The sequence below is a fragment of the Dendrobium catenatum genome, unplaced genomic scaffold, assembly GCF_001605985.2.
Source record: "Dendrobium catenatum unplaced genomic scaffold, ASM160598v2 fragScaff_scaffold_725, whole genome shotgun sequence".
Classification (NCBI taxonomy): domain Eukaryota; kingdom Viridiplantae; phylum Streptophyta; class Magnoliopsida; order Asparagales; family Orchidaceae; genus Dendrobium; species Dendrobium catenatum.
The window spans coordinates 299,284-315,314 of record NW_021319187.1 but is presented as its reverse complement, the minus strand read 5'-3'; the positions used below and the strand labels follow the sequence as shown (position 1 = coordinate 315,314).

General features: G+C 35.5%; 2 protein-coding genes across 14 annotated transcripts in view; both read right to left on the bottom strand.

Annotated features, from left to right (window-relative positions):
- The window catches only part of LOC110097000 (mechanosensitive ion channel protein 1, mitochondrial), a 45,178-nt gene extending 38,113 nt beyond the window's left edge, over positions 1-7,065 (bottom strand). For 4 of the 13 annotated variants that reach the window (XM_028696252.1, XM_028696251.1, XM_020823195.2 and 1 more), the window contains exons 1-2: positions 7,003-7,065; positions 3,786-4,678 (exon numbers count right to left, since the gene is read on the bottom strand). In XM_028696252.1, the coding sequence (XP_028552085.1) occupies positions 3,786-4,570 (785 nt within the window). In that variant the 5' untranslated portion in view covers positions 4,571-4,678; positions 7,003-7,065. Of the gene's footprint in view, positions 1-3,785; positions 4,679-6,176; positions 6,712-7,002 lie in introns of those variants that run through there. The other 9 variants (XM_028696256.1, XM_028696259.1, XM_028696260.1 and 6 more) reach the window with 9 other exon arrangements.
- Positions 7,066-10,000: 2,935 nt separating this feature from the next.
- Positions 10,001-16,031, bottom strand: part of LOC110097012 (deubiquitinase DESI2) — a 16,558-nt gene continuing 10,527 nt past the window's right edge. Inside the window, exons 3-4 of the mRNA XM_020823216.2 lie at positions 13,574-13,641; positions 10,001-10,542 (exon numbers count right to left, since the gene is read on the bottom strand). Of these exons, the coding sequence (XP_020678875.1) occupies positions 10,276-10,542; positions 13,574-13,641 (335 nt within the window). The 3' untranslated portion in view covers positions 10,001-10,275. The remainder of the gene's footprint in view (positions 10,543-13,573; positions 13,642-16,031) is intronic.

Sequence of the window (16,031 nt, the reverse complement as noted above, 5' to 3'; positions counted from 1 at the left end):
GAGCAAACGCTTTTTATTTCAATGGAATATGAAAAGCACTTGCAAGATACAACTTTCCTTCAATTCGAGAGGAAGGAAAAACTCTCCAAGATCTCTGGCAACGCCAAGAGCCCAAAACACCAAACCCTAGATCTCAAAATAATTCAAATTCAAGATGAGGAGCTACTTCCCCCCAATCTCCTAATTAAACAATAATAATCATAAAGGACAATAATGGATTTCCTAAAACAGCCCCCTCATTCAAATTTCTCCCTCCCAAATCAAAATTAATCCCACGTGGGGTCCACAGGAAGCTCCGCCTCTTGCTGTCGTTTCCGCCCAGCCCGTCTCGCGTAGCAGTGGACCGATCTCTGTTGGACCGGTCCAACCGGCCCAGTCTGACCATCTATTCCCGCTTTAGTATTTGAATCTCTCAGATCGGGCCACGATAAAAGTGAAATCAAAGCCAATGTTGATACTCCATATATGTTTCTACTTGTTTGTAAACTTTTTCCCCTTTTAATTTAGTAATGCAATATGTAAGTTTCGAGGATTTAGTATTGATCATAACCTAAGAGCCATTAGGATGATCATTGAAAATTTCTTAAAGATATTTAGGAGATTTTTTTAGTCATTATATTTCAAGCGTATGAATAATCAAAAGGATGAACAAGACAAAAATATGAGGGAAGATGAAGGACAAAAAAATATTATTATGAATATTAATGCTCTTCCCCAAATGATGATAGAAATGACACAAATAATCCAAGGCTCCACATCCCAACCTAATGGAAGTAACAATATCACCATAATGGCTAAATATTTGAAATTGTTACAGGATATATGACCGCAATTTATAGGAGCTAAGGACCAATTGCAAAAAAAAAAAAAAAATTGGTTACTACATATTATGAAGATACTGGATAATGTCCCAATGAAATGAAGGTGTCAATTGCTACAGTCAGACAATAAAGAAGCAAAATGATGGTGGAGATAGCAAGGTCAAGACAACCTTGGAGAACTACCCAATATGTTAATTAATTATGAAGATACTGGATAATATGTCATGTCCCAATGAAATGAAGGCGTCACTTGCTACATTCACATAAAATAAAGAAGTGGGACGATGGTGGAGACGGCAATGTCAGGACAACCTTGGAGAACTACCCAATCTGTTGATTAATTAGGATGATTTTATAGAGACTTTCAGATATAGTTTGCATCTCTTTCTACATAGAGGCAGATGCATATTAAGTTTATAAGACAATTACATGGAGATAAATCGATTATAGAATAGGAAGCAGAATTTACGACATGATCATGGTATGCAGCACAACTGAAGCCAACTTCAAAAGAAAAATGTCATTGATTCATATCATATCTAATTTAAAGTATGTGATCTGATAACCTTTAGTACCTTTATGGATTAATGATTATTCTTTATTGGTGGAGATGCCCATATTGATAAAAATTGACTTTCAAATCACTCTGAAGTGTAGAGATATGTATAAAAAAATATCACTCTGAAACATGATATGTAGTTGGGAGACTCTTATTGGAAAAAACCTGAGGCCAATACAAGTGAAGTTAGACGTGGTGGTATGGCCTATAGTGTAATAAAAACTTATGTTAAGTATAGAAGATTTCAAAAGGTGAATATTTGTCAGATTCTACCGCTTGTTATTGTTGTTATATACCGAGACACAACAAGGTACTGTCTTACACTTGGTCAGAAGGTTTCCCGAAAAACTGAAATCAAGTGAAGCATCTTCATAGATAAATTTTGATAAAAAAAAAAAATTGATGATAGAATTGACTGCTTTAGATCAAACGCAAAATCAATGTCAACAGAATATGCAAACACCAATCTATGCTCTGACTCAACAAGAGCCTAAGGAAACTACTGATGTTGATAAAGGTATAACTTCTATTTAAGATTAAACTTACTAGAGCGCTGATATTACAACAATATATTAGCTTATTGTCAATAATTGTTTTTGCTTAAGTTCATTAGATATGCGTTCTACATGGTCAGTCATCTATGCTTAATAGAGAAAAGTTAAAATTATTCCACTATAGTAACTGTTAAGGGCCAAATGTTTAGATTTATATCATGCTATCTATAATTACAAATTATGGCCTAAACCTAAACATCATAAACATCATGATATGAACCGACATTAGTTAGTTCTGAAGTTTTCAACTGAACTGACGTCAGTCAGCTCTGTTTATTAATCAAGAGAGAAGAGGAGACAGAGGTAGGGGGGAGAGAGAGAGAGAGAGAGAGAGAGAGATGAAGCAAGCGACTGAATAGAGGAGAGCAACGAGAGAATAAAGTAAGTGTGAGTGAGATGAGAGGGAGCAACAAGCGAGAGGTAGACTTCAAGAGGGAAAGCAGATAAAGCAATAAGAAGAGAAAATTGAGGGAGACCGAGATAGAATGATAACATGACTACGAAACCGACATAAAGGCGAGCGAGTAAGGTAGCGACAACAAGAATGGTGTCGCAACAATATGAATGGTGTCACACAGGAGGCTTGCTTTTGGAAGCCAACTATGAGCATGAGTTTGATTCGAAAGTTGGAAGTTCAATTTTCAATTCTCTTAACTTAAGATAAAGTAAACTTAACCTAGACTTTTATTTACTCAAATTAAAAAATCCTAGATATAGAGAAAAGAATTAAAATGATCTCTTGACAATTTGTGTGTGGGGGGGCATTTTAGTCTCAGGCTATGCAAAAAGGCCAAACTTGTCCTCAAGACTCCTTACAAAGAGACCAAAATGTGTGGGGGGAGCATTTTACCAGCAGTGCTAACAACAGCTATGATGATTGGCTTGTTCGTGCAATCATTTGCCAATCATAATTGTTTTTTATGACCGTGACTGATTTTAGGGTACCTGAACTGACCAAAGAAAAGAACATTTCTATCCCTCGGGCAAGAGTGTATCATTTCATAAAGAGCATGAGAAAAACTATAATCATCAAGAAGTTACAGGCAAGCTAAAACTCAATGAAAATGGGAAGCAAAGGTAGAAAGGATAAAAATTAACATTTGACTAAAGATTACAGTTTCAAAAATATATTACCACTAGAGACATTAATGATCTTTTAAATCAGAAGAGGAGAAACAGTGACAAGGACAAACAGAACAACATAAAACCATGTTTATTTAGATTTCTACTTAATCCAGAGACTCTCTCGTATAAATCATGCATAATTCAGCATAAGATGTGCTAGACATTTGTGGACTTTAAGGATATCAATTCTGATGAATGCAGCCCTAGACCAATGGATTGTTGATTGACAGGGAAGCTATCGATTTAATTGAAGAAAATAGCCTCTCTGTAATGTAAAGTAAAGCTTAAAATGTCAACCCCACCTAGAACCCACATCGGCATAAGCCACATGCAGTTGATATGAGCATAGGTATCAATTTATGTTTGAACATAGAGTAAAGAAGAATATCAATTTATGTTTGAACATAGAAGAATATCAATTTATAGTCAGTAATATAATATCACCAGACAAAATAGCTTTAATACTGATCAATTCATTTTGTTTCATCGGCTAAACCAACAATGCAAAATTCATGCTTTCAACAATCTGATATACAGGAATGTCTTGAATATGAAGTGAAAGCATTTACTCAGATAAATTAAACTAACATAAAAAGAGAAAATGGTTATTGAAATATGGATTACATCATGAACAACAACTTCAGAAAAAATAAATATAAAAGAAATAAAATGTTCATCAAGAGATAAATAGAAAATACAATGGAGATTAAATGGAATGAAACTCACAACTCGTAAAATGCCAGGAAAGTAATAAGATATCTAGCAGGGTCTTCCAAAGCACTCCATACACTTTTCTCATAAGGAATTTCTTCCACAGTTGATCCTCCCGATAATAATGCAAGAGGATTCCTACTCGCATACTTGTTAAATTTCCTAAAAATCCTAGGCATGATAAACCAAGCTAGCAAGGTTGCTGCCATGGTGCCACCAACGGGTACTATCACTTTCTCCAGAAATGGATGTGAATAATACAGTTGTTGCATGTAAGGACTTACTTCATCTGAAACCTCCTTTGCCCTTCTTCCTACATAAGAAAAAGCACCCACCACAGACTGATGGGCATCATTCAAAATATCACTCCACTCAGAATTAGTAATTTTCTCTGCTGTTTCTTTTGCAAAATCATTTGGAGTGGCAGTTTGAAGGCCATTTGCTTTGCTGCTTGCATCTGATGAGTAGGAACGACAACAAAACTGTGAACCACAAGGGAGAAAGCGATGCTGTAAATTCAAGGATGAATAATTTTTTTTAGAAAAGCTATTCCTGCGTTGCTTAATCTCATGAAAAGAGAATGGGAACAAAGCAGCAGTTTCCTCCACTGAATGATGTAAGGTTAAGGTTTTTGCCTTCTGATTCTTGCCTTCATTGAGAAATAATGCTGTTTGAAAGCAATTCCACCTCAACTTTGAAATATTCATACTGTGCATATGTAATTGTGAAGATCCAGTACAAGAATCATGCCTATTCACAGCATGCAAACAAATTTGGAAAACTGTCCTAGCTCTTGACATGGCCAAACTTTCGTCAAGTTATCTTCACAGAACTGTAACTTTTCTGCACCTTTCTGGTAAAAGGGCGCCTTCTATTCCTAGCAGAACCTCATAACAAGAGGTAAGATGCCATTAATCAGAAAGAAGAAAACCATGTACATAAGAAAGTATAAATGAGAAGAAACTGATTATGACATAATCATAACTTGCAAAAACAATTTGAGGTGAGATCTATCATGTAATTAAAAGAATGATATAAGATTTCCATTGTAATATTTTCTTTCAGGTACTATCGTCTCCAAATGGTCCTTGAAGTGGCGGAATGCATCGGGCTTGTTATGTGACAGAAATGTACCCATCAAACTTAAGGGAAAATTCTATAAGATGGTAGTGAGGCCTGCAATGCTTTATGGTGCCGAATGTTGGCCATTAAAAGAGAAGCATAATACTAAGTTAAGTGTTGCAGAGATGAGGATGCTTAGGTGGATGAGTGGCTTTACCCTTAGAGATAGGATACGAAATGAGCATATACGTGAAAAGGTTGGAGTAGCTCCAGTAGAAGATAAGATTAGAGAGAGTCGCCTTAGATGGTTTGGTCACATAAAAAGGCGGCCTTCCGATGACCCGGTTAGGAGAGTAGAGGTATTAGATTTGACTTGTGTTAAGAAAGGTAGGGGTAGACCAAAAAAGACTTGGTTAGAAAATATTAGGAATGACCTTTCTTTATTAGATTTAAATGAGAATTTGACTTTTAATATGACACAATGAAGAAAAAGGATTCATGTAGCCGACCCCACGTAGTGGGATAAAGACTTGATGTTGTCGTTGTTGTTGTTGTACTATCGTCTCCAAATGGTCCTTGACTAAACCATCAGTAGGCATTTAGGATAGCTTTGGTGGTCAAGATTGAAAGCATTCATCATTGTCCTTAGCCTTTGCCAAGTATTTATGGTTGGCTCTATTAGTTCTCCTCAATTTATTTACACTGGATGTTAAACAAGGTAAAGTCTTTTTGCCCTATTTCAAACTATATCAACTTTAATCCACCTTTTTTCTACCTACTCATTTTACATCAAATATATCTATCTGCCTTACAAAATACATTATTTGCACCCTATCATACCGGCTCAAATTATTTAAATATGTTTTTCATTATCTTATATTTAATAAGAGCTAGTTCATTTTGACATAAGTTTTTGGCAGAGATTAGAGCTGAGTTCAAAATTTTGAGTTTTATTGACTATGTTTCAATAATATTTGTTCGTTTTGTGCAAGAACTAAGGCTTCGTTTGGGACAGCTTTTTTGATGCTTTCTAAAATAGCTTTTTAATACAAAAAATTTTTGAATTAAAATTTTTTTGTACTTGAAAGTCGTTTTAGAAAGCAATAAGGAAGTCATCCCAAATGAAGCCTAACTTCCTGCAAACTCAATTTCAAAGAAATACCGTTCAGCCCTTAGCTCAAAACAGTGAATTAATTAGAAGATTTGTCTCCTTTTTTAGTCAAAATTAAAAAAATGTGATCCAATCAATATATGAAACAAACATGCAAATTAAGATCACTAAAAGCCACTTTTTTTGGCATGAATAAAGGGTGATAGCACAACTTATTAAAGAAAGAAATATACAAGTATAAGAGCTAGTTCTTCACCCAAAAAATGGAAAGGAGAATCAAAATACTCCACCAAATGGAAAGTAAAGGTACATGATAAACAAAACCAAGGCCACTCTATCTCGCTCGGCTGAAGATAGCAACCAACCATTAGTCTGTAGAGGTCAAGCGTTCTCAGCAATCAATAGGGAATCTAGCTTTACATTCTGGCACAATTTAGTGCCGCATAAGCAAAATGAGCAATACTACACCCAAATCAATGTGTCGTTGCAAATATAACAAAAGCATGTTGTAAGAGAATGTGAAGGGCCAACACCACATTTTCTATGATATATTGGGTAGAGATAGTGTTGAAAAATGTGCTAACTTGTCCGGTGTGTTGGGCATTTTTCTAAGCCAAAATGATAAGGTATGAGTGGCTGGGGATAATAACTCCACCAAGCACAGTGTTCCCAGTAACATAACAGCTAAAATCATTCAAATATACAGTTCTAAGAGAACATATAAGCTAATAAGCAAACCCAACGGGTAAAAATTAACAAAAGCTCACTCACAACATCTGAAAACCTCTGACCAAAACACAATTTTTCTCTCCTTTTCGGAACCGAAATCTAAACCTAGATGTAGAAAAAAATAAAAATTTATTTAAGAGATAAGGCATCAAAACTTTCGCAAGAGGGAAAGAGACGGAAGGCGATAACAAAATTGCAAAAATAAAAGAAAAAAAGAAACAGAATGAATGAAGTGGACCGTTCAAAATGATCTAGTGGCCCATCCACGGGGATAGTTGTACTGAAAGGATTCAGAAGGCGGTGAATGAGATGTTACATTTTTCTTCTTACCTTTTTCGGTCACCACGCTGGCGATTAGAGGACTCAATTTTTATTTTTTTCCCTCGGCTTCACTGCCGCTTCACTGAGTGCTCGCGCTCGGTAGATCGCTCGATTCTAAATTTCTATTTTTATGGTTCGGGGCACTTGGCGGGTCGAGCGAACGGCAAATTATTGGGTCAGGTGACCGAACGCAGAGATAGGTTCGGATAATAATAAAATATTATTTAAAATTAGCGCAACTAAAGCGCAACTAAAGCGCAACCAAAGCGCAACCAAAGCGCAACCAAAGCGCAACTAAAGCGCAACCAAAGCGCAACTAAAGCGCAAGTCAAAAAGCGCAACTAAAGCGCAACCAAAGCGCAACCAAAGCGCAACTAAAGCGCAACCAAAGCGCAAGTCAAAAAGCGCAAGTCAAAAAGCGCAACTAAAGCGCAAGGTGACGCGGCAAATTTTTATTGGTTGTCCGAACTTATCTTTTGGCTCCGGTCACCTGACCCAATAATTTGCCCGAGCGAACGGCCGCTATCGGTTCATCGGCGCAACTAATCCACGGGACTGCACTTTAGGGCTATTTGGTAGTGAATTGGATTTAATTTTAGTGTTATTTATTAGTAAATCCTGTAAATTTAAATTTAATAAATTTGAGAATGTTAAATTTTGATAATTATTTGATATGATAAATATTAAATCATTTTAAATTCGAAGAAATTGTTTGATAACAGACTTAGGATTTAAGACAGTTGATAGATTTAAAGTAGTTGATAAAAAAGTTGTAAAGTGCTAGAGCAAAATAGCTCAAATAACTTCATAATTAAAGTGGTAGTAAAGTATTGGAGTTAAATAAATAACTGATTATTTAACTATTTCTCCTACTAATAGTTTAATACATTTTTAAGCAGTTTTTAATTATTTTAATTATTAACTATCTTATTAATCACTCAAATATTCTACTACTTATCAATCATCAAAAAATTATCTTGATCGGGCGCAAATTTCGAGGCAAAATCAAGTTGGAAACTTCTAAAATTAAAATTGGGACCATCTGAACTCCAATTTCAGCAAACTTATGGTCCAACTAAACTTTTCGAAAAATACGAACCCAACAACACCAAATTCAAGTCAATCTGAGCCCAAATGGGTTCAAATCAAAGACCCGAAGCGTTGTTGGAAGGTTCAAACCATAATTTTGGATTACCAAATAGTTTCCAAACGTGACATACTTATAGTCGAATCGAGTGGATCGACGAGACGAATCGAACGAGCCCAATATAGCAAAATTCTAATATCATTAAGACATTCAAATGCCCAATAAAAGGTCTATGATCATGTGATTCAATATCGGACGTCCATCCAAACCACTCCCAACATATCACTGATCTTCCACCTATTTATAAGTCATGTAACTCTAAAATCTATAAATATGACCCCCACTTCTCATGAAGGAGGGACTCTAAGTAAGAGAAAGAGAGAGATCTCAGATAGCCCTTGCCACTTAACTCCTCCTTGATCACCGTCCGGAGTTTCGCTGGACCACCGCCTAAGGCCCGAAGCTCTGCCAAGCCACCACCTGAGGCTCAGACTTCTATTAGACCACCACCTGAGGCCTGGACTTCTATCGAACCATCACATGAGGCTCGGACTTCTGTCGGACCACCACCTAAGGCCCGGAGTTCTGCCAAACCACCACCTGAGGCCCGGACTTCTATCAGACCACCACCTGAGGCCCGGACTTTGATCGGACCTCCACTTGAGGCCAAGAATTCCGTCAGACCACCACCGTGTGCTTATAATGCTTAGCATGGAATTCTCCAACCAGATGGTCAAAAATTAGAAATCTCCTAACTTGACTTTCTTATCAAAAGGACCTATTTTGATTGGTAGCTTTGTTTAATTTCAATTTCTAGGACAAGTCTCCCTTTCTCTCAACGCAGCTCATGCTTATCCAAAAATGCCAGGGCCTGTATGTATATGCGCGACAACAGATAAAAAGGTATAAACTAATATCTGCAACATCCACAGCGTCCTTTATTCTCTTCCTTCAGCTACTTAATGCCTAAGGGCATCTCCAACCGAAAATCTCATTTTTCACTCCAAAATACAGCGAAACCAAAAAATGCCGTGTTTCATCTACAATCGAACTCCATTTTGCCGCTTAACCGTCGCTTTGGCGCATTTCTTCCGGTTCGGTAGAGAGAAAAAAATGGCGGAGATGAACAGTGCAACGCCAATATTGACGTCACACTGTTCATCCGCGATCAAATGGCCGCAAAAATGGAGATCGGTTGGAGCAAAGCGAGAACGGCAAACAAGTGTTTGCCGTTCGGTTGGAGATGCCCTAAGGCCAACAAAATTGGTAATGTTTTTACCTACATAATCATTAAGAAAAGGTACAGCGAAAGAAATTGGGTACCAAGACAAGCGCGGGTCATGAGACGGCACATAGCAAAGCGGGGCCTGGTTCAGATTAACATTGCTGTTAGGGGTGGCAATTTTGGGTCACATGTCTGATTCGGGTCGAATTTAAAACTGACCCAGCACTATTCAAATCAACCCGAACACGATCCACTTTTACAAACGGGTCAATTTTTTGGACCCAAACCCGACCTGCTTCAAGTCCGAGGCTTTTCGGGTAAAAAAATAGATCAAAAACGGGTTTTTGGATCAAAAATAAGTTTTTAGGCCAAAGGGTCAACCCAACCCGATTTTTGAAACGGGTCTAATTTTTGAACCCAAACCCGACCCGTTTCAAATCTAAGTTGACCCTAACAAAAAAATTTCGGATTAGATTCGAGTCAGATTTTCGGATAGTGTCAAATATTAACACCCCTAATTGCAGCAATCGCAATGAGCCCAATTGTGGTAGTACTAGTGAAAGATGCCTCATATCAATCAAAAGCACTCCATGGGCGAGCAAAATTAGCTTTAGCTTCACTTAGGATGATTACTGTGTGTGAAAATAGCTGTAGAATTATTATAAGAAAAATAAATTTTTCAAAAACTGTCATGATTAGTATAAATCAATCCCGTCCTCCGAAGTGAATTGGACAGATGCAATTGGAGAACTGTACGATTACAGCAATTCTAATGAAATTCACTCTGACGATGTACATAATTAGCACACACAGATACCTACTTGTTAAATGAGAATAAATACACCATTCAATCTAAAAGCACACAGACAATCGTTCACAACCCAGTGGGGGAGATTGTGAAGAATTGCAAAGAACATAACTTGCAAGTAAATGATGAAATGCAGCGTCTAATGTTGAACAATTTTTACACTTAATGTTGAAATCTTTCTGAAGACAAACGACTTTCAAATGGATGCGTCTCATCGCTAGTTTCAGAAACATCTGATGAGCTACCTGATGGCTTAGCACCGAAGATTGCAAGATTCTTGAGCCATGATCCCTGGAGTTTAGGATTAGTTCCTTCTCTGTTTGAGTCGCTTGGAGGATCAGGAGATGCTTGAGATATTGATGCTTTGCTTGCAAGGAATCTATACGCCACTTTGCTTGCTGTGACAATCTCTTCTTTTGCTTTCCTTAGCTGGGATTAAAACAAAAATAAAAAGAGCTGACAAGTTTAGTCAAATGCTAAAATTGGAAAAACTGAAACAGAAATAAAGAAAAGGAAAAGATTACTCCAAGATATATAGTCCATTAACTGATAGATATACACATTAAAGGACAAGAAAAACAACAGCTTTTATAGGTAATTTTCAATTACTGATGCCTTCCATATAATCTAGAGTTCTAGACTAATTGCTGTAAAAAAGCAACTCAGGCATGGATGCCTTACCAATCAGAATAATAGCAACACAATGAAATCCAATATTTAGGTTTTGTTTGGGATGGCTTTTTTATTGCTTCTTAAAGCATCTTTTTAGTACAAAAATTTTAATTTTTGTATTGAAAAATTGCTTTAAAAAATAGGAAGAAAGCCGTCCCAAACGAAGCCTTAAATTAAAATTTAATTGCATCAATAAAACTTGTCTTTTGCTTGACATGCCATCCCACCAGGAGTTACTGACTTCAGATTAGGAATGTCATATGTGTATCTTTCTCAAATAAAAAGATGTAAAATATGAAGAAAGAAAGCCTGTGTTAAATGACCAATTAGCTTCTCCCCTTCTCCCTCTATTGCACACGATTCAGTTATACTAGTTCAGAGGAAAAGTAGTGCTGAAACAGACTCATTCTATATCTATAGCTTTTTCTGGCACATTCATCCATGGAGCACACCATCAAGACTGTCTAAATACACTGTTAATCGTGGAAAAGTCATCTTAAACCTCTCATGCACTTCAAAGTAAAACTACCAAGAAAAGTGTCAAAGCTCTAGGGTTGAAGGAAACTCAATTTATTAGAAGCTTATAATTCCTGCTAAACTTCAAAGCACCTAATGCTTGCGCATGAATATCATTCGCATGGCATGCCTTCTTCCATAAGGAGTCGCTAACTGGATTTCTTCAAAAGGTAAGCCAAATCCCAAGCCATTCATTTCCAATAGGAAAAATAAGATGACAAATAAGAACTCGTGTTAGCTTAAGTATAACTTCTCCCCTTAACTCCCTCTAATGCAGCAGATTTAGCAAATTGGTTAATAAGGGCTAAGTTTCTCATAGGCCAGATCCATGAAGTCAAAACAGATAATAACATAACTTAACCAGACCAGCTTTCACACGTCTCTTGGCACTTATTATTTATTGGGGAATTTATTTATTTATATTATTATTTTGATTGGTTTATATGTAAAAAAGATAAAATTTGTTTATACTTAATAAGCCTTTAATTTTTCTATCAATAGGACCTTATGACCTTACGTGTGAATTTTTAGAGTCATCATAGATTGCTGAGATAATGGAAGTTTTCTACAGCCTGGGTTCTGACTTTTTTGTTGTCTTGCCTTAAGGAGTCAACAATTCGACGTCTTAGAGGATTCTTTGGTCTCAGGTTCAGTTGGTTGCTCTTATTTTAATCAATTCTATACTATCCTTGACATAAAATTCATTAATATCTGCAAGTTTCTTTTTTATTAAAATTTTATGTTATAAAAATTATCACCTGATGCAATACAAACAAATTTAAAAGTTCAAAAAAATTTAATTCGGTGTCCTCATCACCCACCAAATCCATGACAAATCCTAGCTCCATGCATCCCAAAAAAATATCCATCTAAAACATCAGCAAAATGATTAAAAATAATTAGCATTATTGCATTAAAACTCCAAAAATGCATGTCACTTGTCCTTGTTGTTATTTTTATCTTATCCTTAACTAGTTTCTCTCTCACATCCAAGTTGTTTTATGCTATTGATGGTTTTAGTCCTTGTGCCATCCTCAAACCATGTGTAACGATAAAGTGTTTGTCCAAGAAAGATAGTGGGTTGCAATGAATTTCCAATGGTAAGATTTGACTCATTACTCTTCGTGTCAGTGGAGTCAACCATATTTTGTGATTACAAGTAACAATAAATCCAACAAAAGAAACTAACTAGCAAGTATGTTGTTGAAGTTTATGGGCTGGTTTATCGAAGTCAATATATCCTAATATTTTTCAATTAAGGGCAATACATATTTATTTTGTGGCTTGCAGGATAGAAAGCATGGCCTAGCATCATATCTAGCCCTAGCTAGGACGAACGATTCCCTTTCTGTGCTGTAGAGAGGTGCTTAAAAGGCCTCACTGGAAGGGGGGGGGGAGGCTACAGCCCATTCTCTGTTGATACAAAGGAAATATGACTACTAATAGACAACCAGCATGATCTTCCCCCATCTCCCACTACATCACATATGCTTTTAATCTTATCGTCATCTTAATGGCAACCAGATTTATAGATATTCAAAAAGTCTGCGTCAATTCTACAGGAACTCCAACACGTAAGAATATGAACCCATTTTCCTTATTAGGTAGATCCTTGAGTTTGTTTTACACTTCAGTAATGCGGAGGAAGGTGTTCTTCCCTGTTGATACAAAGGTTAAAATTTGAAAGAAATTTCTGAAATAAGTATCAGTTGTAATCAAGAATGATCGAGCACTAATTGTGTATGTATTTGGCCCCTTTTCCAATGCCATGTAACTTTGATATCTTAGCAATCACTTTAAATAGAATACCTAGAACATCATCTCAAGTAAAGGAAAAAAGATTTGACCTTTTGTCATATTTTCTTTGTTAATATCTTGAAAACTATTGTAAGATCAAAAAATTCAAAGCATGTTTTCTATAGCTTGGGCCAACCCAACCCTACTGAAGGCTAGTAGATGTGGAACAAAGTTCCTCTCTCTTTATTTCTTTGGAGGTTTAGGTTAACAATAACAAAAAAATAGTACTATTAGTTTTCAAAGGGCCCCATAACAACACCGCTTAGTTAATAGTAGATGCCGGACCAAATGCACCTAGGACAATACAACCCCAAAAACTTCTGCATCAGCACAGGAACCTTTTTTGAGTATAGCAAGATGTTGACAACATACTAATAAAAACTCTGTAAAGCCCTATGAAATTCAAAAATTCTTGCCAATCCCAACAAAAACTTCTAGACAAATGAAACCAAAGAACTTTAGAAGGATTTCATACCTGAAATGCAGTATTTCCGGCTACAATCATGGCAGTATCACCAGCATTTGCAAATCGATTGACCCATGCTGCGAATGTATAAAAAGAGTTAAAATATAATTGAGAAATAGAAAAGCAATAGAAATTAAAAGTATTTCAGCTTAAAAGTTTGATCTCTATAATTCTAAAGAAATTTATTCAGTTCAATAAATGCAAATATGCATGCTAAAAAGTAATCAAAGAGCATAGAAAAGAAGCAAAATAAACAAATAGAAACATCCAAAACACTGATAAGCCGCAATAACTTGACTATAAATTGTGCAAAACCAGGTTAAAAAATGCTCCATCATGAGATCTTTGATTATATTAAATCTTAATACTACAACAACAACATCAAATATTTATCCAACTACGTGACGTAAGCTATTCATGTCATAATTATTCGATAAATTTTACGCTGATTGTCAACTACCTAATGCACCCCTCTATTTTTTTCATCCAGGACTTAGGATATGACAATGACAGTGTTATCAATGGATTGATATTTCAAATACCAACCTAATAAAGAGTTGCAATAAAGGAATGGCAAGATAAATAAGAAAATATAGACAATACTAATGGCCTTTTTTGCTAAAGCAGATGTCAAATATTCCACATTTTTTAGATCTTTGGAAATACTAGGCTCAAATAAGTGAGCTTTGAATTGCCAACACAAGGGGTTGAAATGAAGGAAGTGAAAGATAATACAACACCAAGAAGCTACTTCACAAAGTATCAAATAAGAACCCGAAAAGCAAACTATGTGATCAAGTTGATGATCCAAATTCCAACTTAGCTCTTTATACGGATGCAAACTATCATTGAAAAATTGAAACACAGTTCTACAACACGAAGGAATAACTATTGCAAATAAATTAGAGTGTTTGTGAGAGCATCAATTATTCTTTAACTAGAGAAAACACTGACATTACTCAACTTACCCGAAGAAGTTAATAAAGAAAAGAGAGCAGACACAGATTTCATCCCCTCAAACAAAAGATATATATAATAGGAATTCGTCAAATTCAACATATAATATGTAAACTAAATTTCACTCCACAATGATTGGATAAATTATATTGCTTACAGTTAACTATCAAATGAAATGTGTTTTCCCAAGAATATTGTTTACATATTTAAATTAACATATCAATGAATAAGTCATCACGACTGCATCGCTTGCCACGTCTGAAACCCAAGTTTAATAAATTTCGATGAATCCTATTAAGATCGGGACAAATACATTGGACATTCAAGGAGTTCAATTAACTTATTTTGCTAAAATCTAAATATTAAGATTGCAAATAATGGGAGAAGCAGTATTTTGGTATTGGCCTTTTAAAAAAGAGATCGACTAAAATTATGTATGAACCAAACAATGGAGCCAAATGTATAAGCCAAATGTATGAACCAAACAATAACATTATGAACATAATGAAAAATAAGTTAAAAAAAAATCAATTGGTATGCAGAATCAATTTGCTTTTATACCTTGAAGATCAGGGCCAACAGTGGTGATTTTTGTGCTAAGGCAGTTAATGAGAAATAAAAGTGATGATAGGATCTTCATATGATATCTATTATTCTTGACAACATAACATATAATCAAGTAACAACAGAAATGATTTGATCAACGTTAAAGAGACAACGAGCCTAAGAAAACTTGTAGAAGATATTATAATTAGACATGCTATTACACGATAAAAAATCTCCCTAATATATTATTGAAACATCTAAAATAATTAAAACTTGCCAAAGACTTTTACACTAGATATTCATGAAATCAAGAGCATGGATAAAGCAATAACTTCATCAATTTTAGTGGAAAGTTTGGCAGATATTGTGATATGTTTAGCCTTTCTCTTAAAGATATGAATGATACAACAATAGATAGCATAAATAGCAGTCGTGGAGCAGCAAAGTTTTGGTCACAATAGAATAACATCAATAATCAACCATGTATTCATATCATTTTTTATTGGATATGGACATACTTCTCATTGATATTTAAAGTGAGGCTTTTTGATATATAAATGTTTTGCAAATGATATAGACTTATTCAGGTGAGCATTTGATAGGAAATACTTGAAATCAAGTATTTCCTATTCACCTTTACAGCAAATCTCCACGAAATACTGCTGTCCGGAGCAGGAGAACAGTGAAAACAGTGGAAAAACTGTAGAAAACTGAGAGAAAATCGTAGGAAAAACTTGTATTTTACTAGTAGATGCAAGTAAATTAGCAAAGATACAATTGATCCTCAATTCGAGAGGAGGATCGATCTCTCCCAAATCTCTAGACGCCGCTAGAGCCCAAAGAAACCTAAATCTAAGAGATCTCAAATTTCTGCCAAATTCAAGATGATGAAACCCTAGGAAAATCTACTATTTAATGCATACAAATCAAAAGGAAATCCCTAAACAGTCCCTACATTCAAATT